The sequence below is a fragment of the Numenius arquata genome, chromosome 7, assembly GCF_964106895.1.
Source record: "Numenius arquata chromosome 7, bNumArq3.hap1.1, whole genome shotgun sequence".
Lineage (NCBI taxonomy): Eukaryota > Metazoa > Chordata > Aves > Charadriiformes > Scolopacidae > Numenius > Numenius arquata.
In genome coordinates this window covers 6611925-6631579 of record NC_133582.1, presented here as the reverse complement: position 1 = coordinate 6631579, position 19655 = coordinate 6611925, and the positions used below count along the sequence as shown (strand labels likewise).

At 47.1% G+C, this 19655-nt stretch overlaps 3 protein-coding genes across 6 annotated transcripts in view; 2 read left to right on the top strand and 1 right to left on the bottom strand.

Annotated features, from left to right (window-relative positions):
• The window catches only part of MDN1 (midasin AAA ATPase 1), a 97664-nt gene extending 93268 nt beyond the window's left edge, over positions 1 to 4396 (top strand). The window contains exons 100-102 of the mRNA XM_074150300.1: positions 551 to 614; positions 1893 to 2035; positions 3401 to 4396. Coding sequence (XP_074006401.1) covers positions 551 to 614; positions 1893 to 2035; positions 3401 to 3589 — 396 coding nt within the window. The 3' untranslated portion in view covers positions 3590 to 4396. The remainder of the gene's footprint in view (positions 1 to 550; positions 615 to 1892; positions 2036 to 3400) is intronic.
• A 1549-nt stretch (positions 4397 to 5945) lies between these two features.
• On the top strand, positions 5946 to 8588 carry LYRM2 (LYR motif containing 2). Its single transcript, XM_074150333.1, has 3 exons — positions 5946 to 6065; positions 6584 to 6724; positions 8036 to 8588. The coding sequence occupies exons 1-3, from the start codon at positions 5946 to 5948 to the stop codon at positions 8114 to 8116; spliced, it is 342 nt and encodes a 113-aa protein (XP_074006434.1). The 3' UTR covers positions 8117 to 8588.
• A 2198-nt stretch (positions 8589 to 10786) lies between these two features.
• The window catches only part of ANKRD6 (ankyrin repeat domain 6), a 36687-nt gene continuing 27818 nt past the window's right edge, over positions 10787 to 19655 (bottom strand). For 2 of the 4 annotated variants that reach the window (XM_074150329.1, XM_074150331.1), the window contains 6 exons: positions 19435 to 19572; positions 18894 to 19070; positions 16162 to 16314; positions 15437 to 15550; positions 12804 to 12922; positions 10787 to 11369 (listed from right to left, as the gene is read on the bottom strand). In XM_074150329.1, the coding sequence (XP_074006430.1) occupies positions 10787 to 11369; positions 12804 to 12922; positions 15437 to 15550; positions 16162 to 16314; positions 18894 to 19070; positions 19435 to 19572 (1284 nt within the window). The remainder of the gene's footprint in view (positions 11370 to 12803; positions 12923 to 15436; positions 15551 to 16161; positions 16315 to 18893; positions 19071 to 19434; positions 19573 to 19655) is intronic. The other 2 variants (XM_074150330.1, XM_074150332.1) reach the window with 1 other exon arrangement.

Here is a 19655-nt window from a genome sequence, read left to right as displayed (position 1 = left end):
TACTTCCTGATGGCTGCAAAGCTCTCTGCTTTTAGAAAGGATTTTGTAGTCTTCACACTCTAATAAGATCTTCTGTTAATATTAAATGGAAAAGGAGGAGACCCAAATAGCTCAACGGTAATCTTACAAACGCCAAAATTGGGAGGACTTGACAGTCGATGTCCTTAATTTTAATGGGGAATATGTAACTAGGTACTTCTCTTGCAAGTTGAAGCCAAAGAAGTTCAACCTAGAAACAGGATGTATATTTTTAATGATGGCATTAATCACTTGAACAATTACCTGAGGTTTTGATGGCTTTGTTAGCATTGAAAAAAATTTTGAATCCAGATTGAAGGCTTGTCTGAAGATTCTGCAGTTTAAGAATACTTACTAAATTTGAAGCAGGAGTTAATATCGGAAAATGCCGAGGACTGTATCTGTAGGTGGTCAGACTAAACTATCTTGGCGTTTTAAACACAGAAATGTGTTCTTTAAAAATGTTATCATTTTTTTAAGTTTATTGTTTTATGATGAGATAATTTAATGTTCTTATTTGTTTCCTCTGCAGTTTCTGGAATCATCAGCCAATATGTTTGCTGCAGCACAACAGTTGTCGCAAAATATTAATCCGGGTGAGTTGATTTTTTTGGTTCCTGCGCTTGTTGCCGTGGCAGCAGAATCCTCACTACGGTCCTGCCAGAAAGACTCCCAGCACTGAGACGTCATCTGCGATTAGGGCTTTGGGTTTTGGGGTGTCAGAAGGAATGTTTGGTTGAAATTTAGCTCCAAACCCAAAAGACACCTCGTTCATATTTGTCAATAACTCATGGAAATTTTGTTTAAGGCTTTTGTTTTAAGACTTGACTTGCCTCCTTTTACGTTGTGTTGCCAGATTGTTTAAGTCCTAGACACTGCCTGCTTTAGAGCACTGTCCAGCTTCCTGGCGACCGTGACTCCTACGCGCTTCTGCTCTCGCTTGAGAGCTTGGTTTCCCTGGGTACCCAGAAGCAGGCTGTTCTGAGGAGGAGAAGCATTTGCCTCCTGCCTGCCTCTCGCTATGGTGCCAGTTTGGGTCATCAGCTGCTTGAATTTCCCAGAAAAGCTGGAAAACTTCTTACCTCACGGCTGACCTAAAAGGATGCTTTGTGCTAGTTAGAAGCTGGTCATGGTGGCACCTATATTTTTTAGAAGTTCTTGTTGTTAAAGTACTCCAAGAAAGGGACAATCTGGGATTTATAATCCACAGCTGTTTAGCAGCAGGGTGGCCGGGCTGTGGGAATATTCTGAGGGGGAGCAGCATCCAGTCCTGTTGAACCAGGCTGGGATGCAGCAGCATTCGGGAAGCAGCAGTCGGCTCCCCAGAATCCGCAAGAGAAAAGGCAGTAGAATGTGTCACCCCTTTTTGTAAAAAGACCAAGCCCTGTCGTGTTTGGGGCCCGTCTGCAGAAAAGGAGGAAGCGTTTCTGCATCCCCCCCTGGCCGTTATGCTGCAGGGGGGACGGACACAAGAGAGAGGTTCTTGCATTCCTGACTGTAATTGCTGTTGTTTCCCTCAAAATTAAAAGGTGATAGATACATAACTTAGTTAAAACGTCCCTTTATATATATATCCAACTCTAGGGGCAACGCGGGTCAAGTAACACGTCTCCAGAAAAGGTGCTGAGGACCCCAGCATCTGTCCTGTGTATTCTCAGTGGTATCACACTGGGAAAAACTTGTCTGTCTTGACCCACTTCGTAACTGCAGCTTAATGTTAAGTCACAGAATTCTATTTGCTAAAGGCCTAATTTCCTTAGGAATACTCTGAGGGTTTTCCCATTATACCCGCAGGACTAACAACAAAATAGTCTGTTTGCCTTTTACGTGGATTGCTCTAATTTACCGGAATTTAAAATGTTCTTTGTGCTCAGAAACAGCGCAGCTGCTTTTGATTGTATCTGATGGAAGAGGCCTTTTCTTGGAAGGCAAGGAGCGAGTGACAGCAGCAGTTCAAGCAGCTCAGAATGCCAATATCTTTGTTATTTTTGTAGTGTTGGACAATCCTAATTCCCGGGTAAGTAAGTGAATAAGGGAGAAGCATTCACACGCAGTGAATGAGAAACATAAAATCTTTTTCCTGTCTTTTGTAGTGCTTTACAGCTATCTTACCTTTTGAGAAGTCAAAGACATTTAGACCAATTTCAGTTTTTCTTGATGTCTCTCAGATCTGTGATTTCTCCCTCCTGTGATGCTTAGCCTCTTTTGTATTTAAAAAAACCAATAAAAATCGGCTTCTGTGCCACATACAGAAAGTCTAAGTAAACTGAGCTCCAGTCTTCAAATGTAATGGCTGTAGATTTTGGCCACCAGAGAAGTTGCTGGCAGGCTGACAAATTCAAAGTTTGAGACGTGCTTTGTTCTTAATTTTGATTAAATTTGATCGTTTCTGACAGCAGTCTCCATTTGACGTGGCAGCTGGAGCCAGTATGAGATTAAACCTTAGACAGAAAAGAGTATATGAGAGTTATTTAGTGCCTGAATTGGGGAAGCTGGGTAGTGTGTTTGGTAGCTGGGAAAGAAAACTGTTAATTTCCTTGGCTGGGAATCTGAAATATCTGTGAGCTTTTGAGGGAGACTCTGTAGTGCTGTAAGTGAGCAAACTTAAGCCTTACTTTGAATTAGGTGAAGACTCTAATTTTGTAGTTCATGTTTTCTTCCTGTATCTATATTTTTCCATATAAAACTCATCTGCTATATTTATTGTTGAAAAATTAACATTTTTCTTCCTGACAAACCGTTACAAGGTTCTGATGAAACCCAGCTATAATGTCAAGTAAAAATTCTTTGCAGTGAAATGCGTTTTTTATAAGCTTTATTAATTTTCTGAGCTGCTACACTGAGCAACTAAAAAGTTACTTTACAAGAAGCACAGCTGGAGTTTAATCTGATTTTTAACTTTGTAGTATTTGATGAAATACTATTTTATAATTTGCTGAAGAATCTTGCTTTATTAGATCACTGCATGAATGCAGGTTGGACTCTTAGCCCTAAAGAGCTCACAGATGACAGTGTGCCGGGAAGGCATCAAATGTATAAATAAAACTAAAGTGATAACAGTAAGCTCAAATCATAAAATACTAAGGAAAGACGGGATTTATTTATAGAACTTGGTATTGCAGAAGCTTAAGCTTAGTCTCTTCTAGCCTTAATTTATTGATCAGAGCACTTTTATCTAAACGGGCAAAAGCATTTAACTGCTTTGTGTTCAACTTTTGATTTGATTTACCCTTGAACACTTACAGCTTTTAATCTTAAAACTCTGTTAACTTTTAATTTAACAGAGGAGGGATTATAAGTGTTTGAAAAATAGGAGAAATAATATCAAAGGCCCATAAAAGATGCATTTGGTTTAGTAATCCTGTCAATTCTTTTTTTACAGGATTCCATTTTGGACATTAAAGTACCTATATTCAAAGGACCTGGAGAATTGCCTGAAATCCGATCTTACATGGAAGAATTCCCATTCCCCTTCTACATGATCCTTAGAGATGTGAACGCGCTTCCAGAAACCCTCAGCGACGCGCTCAGGCAGTGGTTTGAACTGGTGACCGCCTCGGACGCTCTGTAGACTTTGTAGACTTTAAGGTTGATTACCTTGATTGCTGCTAAAGCGCTGAAATACACGAAAACGGCGTTTAATGGGAGGAGAGTTCCCCGGGCCTCTCTCTAACCTGGATTAACCTGCAGGAGCTGCCCCTCGGGGGTCAGGCTGCCTACGAACAACATGGTTTAGGTGCATTCTCCTCACCTTCTTCTCAGAGGAGAACTATGCAATGGTGAGACTGTCTCCTTTCATCGCCTGTTCCCACAAATAGCGAAAACTTTCTTCAACTTCTCTTCCAATAACTTATTACTTTAAAAAAAAAAAAAAAAAAAGTATTTGTAATGTTCACAGAGGTAAAATTATTCGTACCGCTGTCTGTTGCAATAAGAAAAATCGGTCTTGCTTCTGGGAAGGCATTTTTGCATTAGAAGAATTTTTCAGGTGTCTCCTGCAAAAAGGCATCCTTCAGCTTCACCCGTGGGGCCGGGTGCCTCTTTGGGGAAGGAGTTGGGGGAGCAGGGGAAGTAGATGGTTTTAAACAACCAAAAAAAATAAGTGAATACTTGAAACTATTCTGCAGTGAAACACATACTGTTTTAATTATTGCCGATTTTTGTCTGACGATATCAGCAGGGAGCTTTATGAATAACGCCATACGATCGTTCCCTGTGCTATCAGTTTACACTGTGACGTTTGCCCCTCTGTCCAAGGCAGACAGCGAGGACCTTTCGTTAACCCCGATGTCTTAGAGCGTGGACATGATTTTTCATTGCAAAAGCTATGCATCTTCTATTGTCTGTACTAATAAAAGGAGGTACCGCTGTTTGTACTAATGATGTCTGTTCTTTCAGTTGATCAGAGCTTGAATAAATTAAGCAAATTTGCCAGATGGAAATGCTGTGCATTCTCTAGCAGTGCACAAGTATGAATTTTCATATGAAAATGCATTGCGGTTTATGCAACTTCAACACTGATCTTCTTTTTATGAGGATAACGCCGCCACGGTGTTTTGATTTGGGGTCCAGGCTTTTGACTTCTCTCAGTGAAAAATCTAAAGGGAAACTTTGTTTAAATGCCCTTGGTCTGAACTCTCTTTGAAGTTTTTTCTTTGCGTACAAAAATTGAAGGTGTCTCGTTCTAAATGTGGTGCAGTGGATCAGAAAATGATTGGTTTTTTTGGCTTCTAGATAGAAAAACCTTCCTGGACGTATTGCTGTAGCTGTTCCGAGATGCAGCAGTGGCAAGACCCAGGGGTGTGAAATGGCCCGGCAAGGTTGTTTCTTGTATTTGCGTAGCTTTGCCACAGCTCATGCATGATGAGCAAATTTCAGAGCTGAAAACTCAGCAGGGGAACGCTGTCCCATCAGAATTTATCTGGCAGGTACTATCTGATGTCCTTAGGGTTCTTTAGAATGTTTATTATACGTGAGTACAAACACGTGCTTCGGGAAACTGAACTGTGGAAGTAGGTGGGTTTAAATCATTAAGTAATTCTCCAGAATGTATTGAGTATTTGTAGTAGGAAACTTAGAGACTAAGTATTTTAGAAACTAAAACTTAAGATTGTAAGGATATACTTCAAATGCAAGCTCTAGTTTGTTGCAGGGATGTTACTACAGCCTGAGACACAATTTTATCAGCAACGCTTGCTGCACAAATGTTTAAACAAGTTTTTTTTCTCTATAATTAACAAAAAATTAACACTGTGTTTGGTATGAGCAGACACTGAGTAAGTAACACAGAAAGGAAAGGCATCGGTTAACTTGTTTTTTCTCTGCAAGCCAGCTCCGTGTCTCCTTTCATTGACACATTGGTACTAAAGAAGTTGTTGGTGACAATTACCTGTCTGGGCACAGCCAGAGGGACTCAAGAAGATGCCAAAGGTGGTTTAGTGTCCTGGAATTGCTCGGATGCCTTCTAGATCTTACTGCACTGCTTTAATGTGATCCTACAGATGTTAGTTTTACAGCTGCATCGACCTTCTCAGCGCAGGCCTTCCCCCAGCCCTGCCCTGCAATCCTAAGGTATGGGTTTATTACTCGAGTGCTCGTTTTGTGGCGGTGGAGCCTTATTTGCAGTTTTGTAAGAATGAAAACAAGGGGAACCTGAGTTACGCCTGCAGAACTGTGGTGCCCCTGACTGAGGTACCTCTGGCTGCCCACAGCCCGCCAGGAACCCACAGCTCCCGCCATGGCCACGCTCGGGCCTGGCACCGGGCGCAGCTCCCCGGCAGCTCTGGGCCGTGAGCTGCCACCTTTTCTCGCAGCCCGGCCATGACCAGCCTCCCTGCGTGAGGAGGGGGTCTTCCCCCCGCCCTGTACGGCTGTCGGGACAGCAGTTTCCGCCGGCTGCAGCAGGCCCGCCTCCGGCGCGCCGGGAAATGGCGGCCGCCAGGCCCCGCCCGCCCGGGGAGGGCCGGGCGGCGGCGGCGGCGGGAGAGGCGGAGCCGGGCGTCATGGCCGCCAGCCGCCTCCCGCCCGGCGCCCTCAGCCTGAAGCAGGTACGAGCTTAGGCCGCTTCTCGCTCGCCGCCTGAGGCGGAGGGGGCCGTGTCCCGCGGCGGGGTGGCCAGGCCGGCCCCGCGCTGACAGGAGCCCCCCGGAGAAGCCCCGGCCGGGCTGGCAAATGGCAGATCCGAGGCGGGGGAAGCTGTGGGCCGCGGCGGGCGGGCGGGAGGGGTGGTCCGTCCTCCGGGGGGGCCGGGAGAGCTCGCCCTTGTAATGCTGGGTTTGTGCGTACAGCGAGCCCCGGCCTCCACGGCGCCTTCCAGGGTTGGCGTGTTCCTGTGTGCGTGAGCCCCCACGGCGGGGGGTTGGAACTGGGTGATGTTAAGGGTCCCTTCCAAGCCGAGCCGTTCTGTGCCCTTCGCTCGGGCTGGGGCCCGGGGCAGCGCTGCGCCTTCCGTGAAAGGCGAGGGGGGAACTTGGTTTAAACCCTCCCTCAAAGCGGAGGGAGCGGGTGGGGGGGGGTGCGGCGGTGCCGGGACGGCGGCCGGACCCCCCCCCGCTCTCCCCCCCAGTTCCTGAGGCGGCAGCAGGTCCTGCAGCTGTACAGGAAGATCCTGCGGGCCGTTCGGGAGGTGCCGGCCGAGGCAGACCGCCGGTATCTACGGGAGTGGGCCAGGGAGGAGTTCAGGAGGAATAAAGGCGCCACAGAGGAGGTGAGGATTCCCTCGGGAATGAGCTCCGCCGGGCCCGTGTCCTCGGTGCCGTGTCTGGGCGGGTGGGAAGGCTCCTGTCACTGACTTCTCGTAAGGAGCCTTTGTGCGAAGAACTAATTGAGCATCTCCAAGTGTTATCCCCTCTGTTGGCAGCGGTAAATGTCTTCTCCGATTTCCAGGTAATAATCTGAACTTGAAAAGCTAAAACCCAACCAAATCCTGCTTACTTTAAATCACGAATCCAAAAAAAAAATTGTATCGAATAATATTAGATAACTAATATAAACTTATTAACACTCGGGCTTTACTATAGCTTCTGTTTTTTCACCTTTTAATTTCAGCTATATTCAACAATACTCATCCAAAGTCAAATCGGATGGTTGTGGACGTGAAACGCAGAAACCTTTACACTTCTCCTGCGTCCCCTCTCCTTTCCTTCCTAATTTGTTGCCTTTTCTCGCCACTCCTCAAGGAAATCGGTGGCGGGTGAATCACACAGACGAAGCCTTACAGTAATTGAAGCTGCGGCAGGGGAGGTTTAGATTAGATATTAGGAAGAATTACTCTACTGAGAGAGTGGTCAGGCACTGGAACAGCCTGCCCAGGGAGGTGGTGGAGTCACCATCCCTGGAGGTATTTAAGAAACGTGTAGACGTGGCTCTTCAGGGCATGCTCTAGTGCCCGGGATTGTTGGTTTGTGGTGGAGTGTTGTGTGTGAGGTTGTGGGTGTGGGGTTTAGTTGATGGATGCTGCTTTTTTTTTTTTTTTTTGGGGGGGGGGGTGTTGTTGTTTGTTTGGTTTTGTGTTGTGTTTTTTTGTTTGTTTGTGTGTTTTTGTGTTTAATGTGGTTGGACTCGATGATCTCAAAGGTCCCTTCCAACCACTAAGATTCTGTGATTCTGTGTAATTAGGTGATTAAATTAACGTTGAGGGAAACACTCACTTGTTGTGTGAATGCTCTGTCTTCGTCGTGCCCGTGTGCCGGCGTCGCTAGCGACTTGCAACGGCGCAGACACAGAGGCGTGAAGAAAACCTTCTGAGGAGCTTGAATCCAGTTCAAAACTTGAGGTTTTAAAGCACAGGTGTAACTGCCACGCACACATCATTAAGGCATTGGAGAAAATTAATTCGTTTATTCGCCTGGTTTTAACCATCTCGGTGACTACAGCGTTACTTCACACGAAGAAATAGATCATAACAGTGCTGATAAGGATTGTATGTATTTTAATGTGTTAGAACCGGTGTGGTTGTGTAAAACCCGTGCTGCGCACAGCTGTCCGGGTCAGGAGATAATTGCGTTTTGTTTTACAGGATGCAATCAGGATGATGATCACTCAAGGCAACATGCAACTTCAGGAACTTCAGAGAACACTCAAGCTGGCAAAATCCTGATCTTGACTGTGTTGACAGCTGGACTGTCTACAGCGAACCAAAACCAGCACTTTTTTCCTAGAATGGGGTTGTAATAGTGGCCTTTGCTGACAACCTGGTAATGTTTGAAGGTGGAATCTACTACAGTGGGGGGGTTTGTTTGGTTTTTTTTTTTCCCCCCTTCCTCTTCTCAGTTTGGTTACCCTCCCGTGTGGAAATCACTCAGACAGAAAGGAGTTTGAAGAACTGAGTGGATGATGTAGCGTGTGCTGGGGGAAAAGCAGAAAGCACCAAAAATGACAACAGCAGATTCAAGACGTTATTTTGTCTGTTTTCCATTGTGGCACCTCTTAAGTGGCAACGTTCATAGTGGTAACAGCTCTTTCTCTACTGTGCTGGGAATTTTTACCAATATTTGGGGTTAAAAAAAAGCATTTGGGATAAATAAACGGGCCTTAAACAAATAAACATCATAAAACATGATTTATATTTCAACCCTAGCGTTTCCTTGTTTTTCCCCGGATCCCCTTCCCGGATGGGGAGGGCTCATCGGGTGATAGAATAATTGTCTAAATGACAACAAATTGTTGTGTGTTTCTCACACCCTAACAAACAGTTGCCTTGGCAGCGCGGTTCCTGTGTGAAGCAGAGTTTTGAAGCCGCAGCCTTGCTGTTCCCCAGCAGCCTGTGTGTGCTCAGCCCCGTGCCGGTAACTCCCCAAACAGTGGGTGCATCAGCTAACGAAGGTCACCCGGTCCCCGCAGCCTCCCTGGGGACGGAGGGTAGACCCAGTTTCTACATTTTTATAGCCACAAACACAAAAGCTGAGAAGCTGAAGTCCCAATTTTCTGCTCCCCCTTCGGAGTCAGGCGAGGAGGATCGCGTCCTTTTCCTCCGGCCAGAGAACGTTACACCGCAGGCGTCTGAGCAACACGCGCTTTAATCGCTTGGCAAAACATTCAACTTGATGTCAAGATGATACAAAACTTAAATAGCATGCTCCTGCACTCCTACAGTAGCTTAAACAAAACTGTAAACATGGGAAAATGTCTAAATTTTTGCAGATTGCAGAAATCAGAGCAGTAAAACTAGTATTTCCGTAACTGCAGATAATGCTTTTCTCATCTTGATAGTGCATTCGTAGGAACTTTAAAAATATTGTTATATAATACAATTTTCTTTGCTTTATACATCTGCTAAAAAGACGAAAGCTTAATTGCTAATTAGTTAATGGTGTCTTCAATACTGTAAAGTATTTCGAATTGATTTTGAGGGCTGCTCAGTACAGAAAAAAAAAAAATACTATCTCTTTCTCCTCGGCATAACGGTACTATCCTGTATTTGAATTGGTTTGGGAGAGTTGTATCGTGATCTGTTAAGTTACTTTTCTACCAGAATCTGATGGAGCCTTCTCGGAGGCGAACGGAGGGAACCCTGGAGGGCTGCAGATGCAAGGAGTTACCGTGCCGCGAGTCTGTTTGGAGTCCTTGAGCCTGGACAACACTGGTGGTTGTAAGTTTTAATTTTATAACAAAACGTACCCATAAAATCTGTTAAATGTTGCTGAGTTCTATTCTGTGGGACTGATGGTGAAACCAGGCCTGAGACCTACAGACTCGCCATGGCCCGGCCTCTCTTTTTAGCAGAAAAGAGGGAGAAAACAGAGCGAGGGATCATTCAGAGGAATAAAGGGAGACGGTCAAGGTGTCTGGGAGAAAATCCTGACTCTGCAGGAAAAGAAACAGTTGAGTACAGGGAACCAAGCTTTCACTTTAGATAAAGGACTTTTTCAAGCTTCAGTAGTAGAGAATTCAGCCATTTGCTGCTTGAAGGAAAAGAGATTTATATAGAAATTATATCTAACAATTAGAGCGTGGTTATGGTAAAATATTTGCCACCCATGCCCTAAACAGAACTCCTCAGTCAAGTTACTCGAGTGTGGCCCCAACAGCCCTGTGACCACACGGAGCTGTGCAACCCGGGCACCATTTAAAAAAAAAAAAAAAAGACTATAAAAATAAATGCTAAATTAATGTGAAACCGAAAGAAAAGCAAAGTGGCAACTGCAGCCTCCATACCTAACGGGATGGACTCACCTCGCATCACGCTCAGCGGGAGCCTGGCCTCTCCCGGAAGGAAGTCCCCATCTGCCACCCGCCTGGGCTTGGGATTTGAGCAGGTTCTCCACTGACTAAAGAGAGGCCACGGGGAATATCTAAAATAGTATCAGTAGCCCTTCATCACTAAGGAATTTCTTTCAAAAAACATCCTCTCAAAGGACCTCATCAGCATTGATACGGCCACGTGTTTACACGCAGCATGCAGTGGAACCCTCCAGCCACACGTGACCTACGGGGAAATGAGGACATTCCCTTCTCAGAAAGCAGATTTGGTGTCTAATGCAGTTTGTTCTCAAGCAGCACCTGGAAATTGAGAGTGCAGTATTGAACGGACTCCTGGAAATAACAAAGAAAGGATCTGATCTGCAGCATCTCGTTGTCATCAGTACAGTCCGCGTATGGATTCTCCTCAGTTCTGGAGCTCCCAAAGTTACCTCTACTCCTGAAAAAGAGCGTTTTGTTTGGATACGACAGGCACTACAAATGTATTATGTCTTAACAATATTCCAGATTCCTGTACAGCAGGCTCCCAAACGAGTCCCGTTGCTTGTCTTTACCTGCTCGGCAGATGCTAGCTCTCTTTCTGCACCTTAGTCCTTAATTTGCTGAGCTCCTCCTCTAAGCTTTTGATGTGCTCCTTGAGCGCAGCTTTGTCTTGCTGGGCTTTCTGGTTAGCTTGGCACCGGGCTTCCTCTATCTTCCGTTCGTACCACTTCTCCATCTGCGTGGAAACGGCCTCAAAGAAATACTGTGTTATCTCCAGGGCCTGGGAGGTGTCTCTGAGTTGGGAGGCGGGCGGCTGTCCCCCCGGCTGTCCCCCCACCTGCTGCTCCTGGCTCTGATGTGCCCCGGCCTGGTGCGGAACTTTGTGCCTTGACTGCCCGCTCTTGCTGGACTTCTTTGTCTGAGTTCCTCTGTCGATGAAGTAGCCGCTCTGCGGCTCGGTCCTCGCAGGTTCGGTCAAGGGCTGCAGAGCAGCTTGAACCTTCACGTGTCTTAACTTGGAGCCCAGAAGCTCGGAGGAGGGCAGCTCCTGCGGGAACCTGTGCAACGTGCCGGCGCCAACCGCTTTGTCCTTTGGCCTGACATCTTGAGCAAGGGCAGAAGAAGAACCTGGCCCGCCAACCATTAACTGTTGCTCGGTACCTACAGAATAAAACACAGACGTACATATTTAGAAAAGCCCCGGGCATTTGTTTTAGCATTCAGAAGTCCTCGTTGCTCTACGAATGTTGTGGTTTCCCAGGTACATGGTGTGTCTGCACTGCAGAGGCTTGGATTAGTTTATCGCATCTTCAGAGTCAGGTGATCATTATAATAAAGGTTCATTAAAAGAGACAAGCTGGCTCAGGCAGAGAGGGACTACGCTGACAACAAAGGACTTTGCCAGAAGGACGTGCAACAAAGATCAGGCTGGATCCCCAAAGGAGTTTACATCTGCTGATACCAGTGAACCCCCTGCTTCTACAAGAATAGAACCCCACTGATTTTGCAAAGGTAACACGTTTTGGTGCTTCTGAAGCGTTCAGAGCAGTAGAGCTCACACCCAAGCTGCCACAAGATCTCCTGTGTGGTCTTCTGACTTCCTAGTCTGATGGGGTATCCATGTCCATGTCTGTTCACTTTGCATAGTATTTTGGGGGGGCATATACAATGTATTTTACAGAATCCCAGGGCTTTCATAGCGCTCTCCTTGGCTGTGGAAAGCCGGGAATTCTGCCTGTTTCCTTTTTCCTTGCAAGCTTCCCCGGCCAAGCACAGAGAGGCGGCTTGAACCCATGTCTTTATATCTTTGGGGGGGCCATGATTGCTGAATGGGCTTGAATGTTCTCAGCTGGTTTTGTTCTTGTCAAATGGACTAATAATTAAACTTTGGCTTTGGTTCAAAGAGAGAGGAAAAAGTGAGAGGTTTATACTAGATCCTCGCAGTTTGAGTATTAACAAGGGAAACGAGTATTTGAGGTTCACATGCTTGCACCCTGCTATTATAGGTTCCGTACATCTGAAAAGCACGAAACACAATAGGCTTTCTTCAGTAGATTTTGGATAATCCGCACACCTTCCTGACACACAATTCTAGGAGCAATTCTGACTGGGAAGCTGGAGAAATTTCAGAAAACAGAGTTATTTCGAGCATCAAAGGACTTGGCTTCAAAGACACAGGGACATGGAAGCATTAGGAGGAGCCACTGGAAATTCCACCCAACTGTGTCTTAAAGTATTCCTTGAAGTATATTCTAATCCCAAAAATATTATGCGTATGGATGGGGAAAAGCACATAGCCAGAATTAACATCTGTGGCATTAATACAAGTATCCCTCGGTTAATTAGCTCCCCTTTTGAATTAATATGACATCCAAATACCTGACAAGGTTGTACCTGATGCACCGTCTTGCTGAATGCAAAAATGTTGCCCAAAGCTCTGTTCTGGCACCTGGACTCTGCTCCTTCCCCCGTCTTCCAAGAGGCTGTTTGGGAGCGTGATGTAGGAATGCTGGTGGGAGCCCTCCGGCTGCAGCAGGGGCTGGGCGGCTTTACAGTCCTTGGCACTGTGGGGGTTGTTCTCCGTGTCCAGGGTCTCGGTGAGAGACTCACAAGTGGACAAAGTTGATTTGGGTCTCGATGACCTAGAATCACCAGAAAGCTTGAGCTCCAGATTCTGAATCTTCAACAGGCACCACGTCTTCAGCTCATCGACCAAGGAAATCTATGACAAAGAGACTGTAAATTAGAGGATCTTCTAATTAGATACTATGGTTCCTGGGCTACTGAGGATGTGTTGCAGGGGCAAAGAGAAGCAAGCCTGGTATCTGTGGGCTCGGACCCCCTGTACGTGCTGCCACTGGGAATATTGAAAGGGCTGCAAATGAGAAAAGATGAGGAATTATGCATTAGCTAACGAAAGGCACCCTCTTTGGTCCAAGCTGCCACCTCTTAGATTTGAATGCGCTGCTTCAAACGCAGCTCTCACTCCTCTGGTCAAGGCTGACTTGTTTAATCATCCAGTCAATGGTACTTTCTAAGTGCAGGGAGCTTTGACATGTGGTCAAAGCTGCCATTTTTCAAGAGCGAAATTCAAATTAGGCACTTCTGGGACACGGCTTTATACCATTACCGACCTCTGCTCCTCTCTTACTTCGGTGATAAAGATGAGTCCAAAACTAAATGACAAATTACTAACAGCTTTCAGATTACAAAGGTGCTCAGTAAGTATCAGCTGTGGAGGCGTTTGCCAGTAACCATTTCAAATATGAGCAGCTCTTCTACCCTCTTGTTCATATGACATCATGAATTTAGGTCACAGAATGATATGGGGTTGGAAGGGACCTCTGGAGATCATCTAGTCCAACCCCCTGCCAAAGCAGGTCCACCCAGAGCAGGTTGCACAGGAACGTGTCCAGGTGGGTTTGGAATGTCTCCAGAGACGGAGGCTCCACCACCTCTCTGGGCAGCCTGTTCCAGGGCTCTGCCACCCTCAAAGGGAAGAAGTTCCTCCTCATGTTTAGGTGGAACTTCTTATGTTCAAGTTTGTGCCCATCTCCTCTTGTCCTGTCCCTGAACGTTTAGTCCATGCCTTTAGTAAAGCCCAATTCAGTTTTCCAGTAGTTTCAATTAGACCCAACAGAACAGTAACAGCTGATACCACCTAATGGTGATTTCAATTCACCTGATGTATCACTCCAGTCTCATTTCTTTGGAGAAGAGTAATTTGCAGATGTTAGACCAGAGTATCTTAATCAATAGTTTATGCTGGGGTTGTCACAGCTGCCAGTCTTTTAACATGGATTTGGAACAGTCTTACAAAAAGACCTTTTACTAGCACAAAGCGTATTTCTCAATTCTTAGAAGAATACCAATAATGAGAAAATTAATCGCATTTTAAATTTACCTGTGTGAGCGGAGAAACACAAACTCCTTGGCACGTGTTAATTGGTGAGTTTTTGCAGCAGCTAGAAGGGCAAGAGCTGGATCTCTGTGGCAACAGTTACTCTTGTAACACTGGTTAGACGAGCGGACATAAAGAACTTGCCCTGTTGGCAGGAACACCCAGCCTGGAGCTGGTGCACCGCTGCCAAAGTCAGGGGCAAGAACTGCAGCCTTTTAATACACGGAGGGGAAAAAAGGGATCAGGCAGAGGAGAAGGGAGGGATTCCCAGGGCACGTAACCAAAGGGATGAGAAGTAGAATCATAGAATGGTTAGAATTGGAAGGGACCTTAAAGATCATCAAGTTCCAACCCCCTGCCATGGGCAGGGACACCTCCACCAGACCAGGTTGCTCAAAGCCCCATCCAGCCTGGCCTTAAACACTTCCAGGGATGGGGCATCCACAACTTCTCTGGGCAACCTGTTCCAGTGCCTCACCACCCTCACAGGAAAGATTTTCCTCCTAATATCTAATCTAAATCTCCCCTCTTCCAATTTAAAACCATCACCCCTTGTCCTGTCACTACATCTCCTGACAAAGAGTCCCTCTCCAGCTCTCCTGTAGGCTCCCTTCAGATATTGGAAGGCTGCTATGAGGTCTCCCCGGAGCCTTCTCTTCTCCAGGCTGAACAACCCCAGCTCTCTCAGCCTGTCTTCATAGGGGAGGTGCTCCAGCCCTCTGATCATCTTCGTGACCCTCTGCTGGACCCATTCCAACAGGTCCATGTCCTTCCTGTGTAGAGGACTCCAAAGCTGGACACGGTATTCCAGGTGGGGTCTCACGAGTGCAGAGTAGAGGGGTAGAATCACCTCCCGCGACCTGCTGGCCACACTTCTCTTGATGCAGCCCAGAAGAAGTGTGGCCAGTAAAAGGAACGGCAAGTAAAAGGAATGGTGCAGATCTCAGCCTTCGTTACTGTTTGCAGATGCTCCTGCAGGTGTCCTTTCACGAAACAAAAAGCTGAAGGCACCACTGTTTAAAATTTAAGGGTATGAAATTTTTGCAAAACACTATGTTAGAAAAAGGGTATTTTGTTACAGATCCCACACTTCCGACCCAGGAAATTAAATGATGCCAATGGGACTGGATTTCGCATTCCCCATTTCTAACACAAAAGCTTTTTAAATTTGGTGTAGAGATTAAGGTGGTGGATAGGAATAATTCGGTCTTTGAAGCTTTTTTGCCTGTTTCAAGAGATGAGGTAAGTCTCCCAATATTCTCTCTGCTTGCTGGAAGGAAAAACTCTTGAGCGGACTCATCTGAGCTAACGGGGAGAAGCTGTTTGAAGCCCTACCTGCCGTTTCTCCCCCTCGTTTTTCTCCAGCTCGGTGTGCTGCTGCAGGCGGTGAAGGCACTCCGTTCTCTCCGCGGACAGCCGCTCGGCCATCAGCTTGTCTAAAACACGGAGCTGGGGAAAACAAAACCAACCACGATTTAGCTGAGATGATCATGTTCAAAATCACACACACACACACACACACACACCCCTCCCCTCGTCCCATCTGTGAACCTTGTAAGTCACAGCACAGTCTGTCTTTCAGCCTTCCTTTCTAGAAGGGCTGCCAAATACAATTAAAGGTAGCTTGCAAAAAGGTTCAAGCACAAAATTATCGGTGAATGACAATTGCCTTAAAAATAAAAAATAATTTAGAGGATCTTGAATCTCAGTGCAAACAGAATTCAGCAAGAGGGATTTTTACAATGACGAACCGATCAGCTGTAGGACTGCCTTCTGCCTTTAAGTTTCCCTCTTAGGCCCTCAAGCATTAGATTTATTGTCTAAAAAAGAACCTGAAGCCCCTTAACACATCAAACGTGTTTTTCTCAAGACCTTAGTTTGCAACATTAGATCCCTGTGGAATGTCACAGTTCCCTGGTCTTGAGTATTAGCTATCAGGTTTGCTTTAACAACACGAGAAGCAATAAACTAACCCCGACAATGAAAATACTCATTACGCTTAGGATATGTTTCTAACAGTCGTGTGGGCAGGCAGACCCCCGCCCGGGTCATATTCTTACTTGGTGTTGAGTTTTGCTTTCCATCTGGCCCAGCTTAGCGTTCATCTTATCTTGTACTGTCCCAAACTCAGCTTTTATCTCTTCCACCGTTGCCTCCAGCTGATTCTCCAGTTTATTTATCAGGGGCTCACAACGACATCCGTTTATCGGCGCCTGAAAGGAGCAACACATTTACTTGCTACATCCCGCTGTCCTCTTAGTGCACTTGGAACACGACCACAGCCTCCTCCAGTCAGTCTCGGGCTCTTCTGTACCACGCGTCTCACCCTCCCCATAACATCTTACCCGTAGCTCAGCAAACAGGCCAGCGGTTGGAAAAGCACGGACTGAAAAAGGATTGATCCGATTTACAGGGACGCATCCTAACACACAGCGGTGGGGTTGTGCTGGGGCTACAAGCAGCGATGAGCTCCGACTGTGCGCGCCGTGGTACTGTGTGCTGTAGGAGGGGTTACCACAGTACAGCCCTCTACCCCGTCTCAATGCTGTAATTCCGAATGGTACGAAAAATCTGATTTTGGGGCCGTGTGTGTTTTTGTGTGCACTTGTTTTTTAACCTAATGCCAATATGTGCTTGTTTTTGCCGTGTACTGTGTGGCGAGGGCTCCCTGCTCCTGTGTCCTTCACCCTGCTGGCATTCGGCTGACCCTTGCCTGCTGTGCAGCCTTCCTCTGACCTGCATGGAACCATCCCGGGGCTCCTCTGCGCAGAATCACAGAATCTTCATGGTTGGAAAGGACCTCTGAGATCATGGAGTCCAATCATACACACACAAAAGACCCCAACAATCTCGGGCACTAGAGCATGCCCCGAAGTGCCACGTCTACACGTTTCTTAAATACCTCCAGGGATGGTGACTCCACCACCTCCCTGGGCAGGCTGTTCCAGGGCCTGACCACCCTCTCAGTAAAGTAATTCTTCCTAATATCTAATCTAAACCTCCCTTGCCACAACTTCAGACCATTTCCTCTGGTCCTGTCATTATTCCCTTGGGAGAAGAGGCCAACACCCACCTCTCTACACCCTCCTTTCAGGTAGCTGTAGAGGGCAATGAGGTCCCCCCACAGCCTCCTCTTCTCCAAACTAAACATGCCCAGTTCCCTCAGCCTCTCCTCGTATGACTTGTTCTCTAGACCCCTCACCAGCTTGATGGCTCTCCTCTGGACACGCTCCAGCACTTCAGTGTCCTTGTAGTGAGGGGCCCAGAACTGAACACAGCACTCAAGCCGAGGTCTCACCAGCGCCGAGTACAGAGGCACCATCACTTCCCTACTCCTGCTGGCCACGCTGTTCCTGATACAAGCCAGGATCGCGTTGGCCTTCTTGGCCACCTGGGCACACTGCTGCACAGGATCACCACATTTAAATCTCAGGGACATGGTCACAAAAGGCCCCCTTAAACGAGGACAGCTAATCCTCCTCGGCTTCCTCTGCAGTCCCCAGGCAGAAAATGGCTCCTCTGGGGGTGAGTCAGGAGCCCAGAGCGGCAGCTCTGAATCTGTCTGAGAGGGGCCTCCCTCTCTCCTGTGGTCCCACAGTCCTGCTTCACAAACTGGGGGTTCTTCCCTTGGCAGGGGAAGGGGGGTGGTTTGCGGAGCGCGAGGGAAAGCTTCAGAAATTAACAGACTTAAAAAATTCTGTTTGCTATTCAGGGCCTGAGGGCATCAAAGAAGACAGGCAAGTGAAAAAGGAAGGGGAGAGAGGAGTGTCACGCGTTTCAAGAAATGCTATAAGGCAGTCTAGCGGCATTAAGCTGATCTTTGTGAATAGATAAGATTTGTATACAAATCCTCTCCGCTCTTTGCGCCTTCCTTCCTGCTCCCCAAATCCTTCCTACTGGCCCATCCTCCTACCATCAGATCCTGGGGGCAGGGAGATGCCCCTTTTAACATCTGAAATGTCCTCCCTCCATCCCTCCTGACGTCTGCTCTTTGGATAGTCCCATAATGCCCCTATTTGGAAATTTCCCAAGCGTTACACAGCGAGATGTTGGAAAACATGCCCGGTAAAACCTCTGAAGTCTGAGTGATCTTCAGAATCAAGAGTGATCTTCAGAATCTGCTGAATTTCTTAACTAACTCCAACAAGGACTGAGGAGAGCCGGTGGATGGATGTGAGAAGCTGAGGAAATGAAAGGATTTACCTCCCGGAGGTACAGGAGGGCAGTATTAAGAAAGCAACGGCGCAGAAGTTTACAATGTCTACAGGGTGATTTGCTGGCTGTTTTCCATGCTGTTTTATAATATAGTAAATACCTGTAGCATAAAATAAATTGAGTGGAGTAAATTATCAGTCTCTAAACTGGAATAAATGTACATGAGCGGTATCCCCGGTTCATTTGTAAACCAGTTTCTGTACCACTCCTGCCTCCGGTAACCCTAGAATCCCCAAAGACACGTTGCAACGAACAGAATCGAAACAAAATGTTATCGAGAGTACTCAAGCTCTTGGCTTGGGCGGCAAGCTTCCATGCACACACGCTGCTTTCATTTATTTTCATTGGCAAAGCTCTTTGCATTTCCTGCTGGAAATCCCAACATTTCAAAGCGTATCACCGAAGTTCCAGTGGGATTTCCAATCACTGTTCACGCCTCATTTCAAAGAAGGAAAGAGCCTGTAGATCAAAACTGGTGAAGTATGGCAACTTCAGCACGCACAACAACGGCTTCTCGTTGCCCAGACTTCAAACCAAAACGCAGCTGAAGCCCAAAGGGTGGCCACGGCCGCCTCACCTGCATCACCTTCCCATCCCTGCCTCGGTAGAGCGTGTAGAGCTGGTAGGCGCGGACCTCGTGGGGCGGGGGCGGAGAGGAGCAGTGATGTTTGCTTCTGCGCTTGGGCACGTTCTGCTGGGGCCGAGGCAGCGTCTGCTGATCAGCCGGGGAGATGGGGTCAGAGAGAGCCGAAACCTGCAGAACACACACACACACACACACGCAACGTTTTCCCTCTATTTATGAGCCCCTGTTAAGAACTAGACAAATCTATGGTGATAATTACAGCAAAAACCTGACTAAAACACCAAACCAGCTGCAGTGGCTGGCCACAACCTTGGTGTCTGCCAGCACAATAACCAGATTTCCGCACAAATCTGGTTCACGTGACCCTCAACAGCGGAATTTCCCCACCAGAAATCGGTTTTGTCTGAAGACCACCTCTGCCCCCCGAGCGCGGTGGGGCTGCTGCCCCGGCTCCCCGACACGCCACAGGGACACCCGTACTGCTGCTCAACGACTATCCCTTCTCTCTCTGCTGTTTTAAAACTCCCGATACCTTTTCCTTTGGCTTTTTCTTTTTGCTCTTCTTCCCTTTGGGGTCTGGCGAGGTTGACCGGGGTTCATCCTTCAGCTCGCTCTTCCTCTGGGGTGGCTGGTCGCTGCTCGGGGTGTCGTCAGCAGCTGAGACGCTGCCCTGCTCGAAGCAAAGACAGGGAGTTCAGAGCAGGGGCAGAGACAGGGAAAAGGTGCCTTTTCTTCAGTTTCCCGGTTTTAAGC

Bases quoted from the DNA above. Each gene is read 5' to 3' on its own strand.
- LYRM2 (XM_074150333.1), top strand. From the start codon at position 5,946: ATGGCGGCCGCCAGGCCCCGCCCGCCCGGGGAGGGCCGGGCGGCGGCG. The intron at 6,066-6,583 runs GTACGAGCTTAG...TCTCCCCCCCAG, and splicing joins GCGCCCTCAGCCTGAAGCAG to TTCCTGAGGCGGCAGCAGGT. The intron at 6,725-8,035 runs GTGAGGATTCCC...TTTGTTTTACAG, and splicing joins ATAAAGGCGCCACAGAGGAG to GATGCAATCAGGATGATGAT.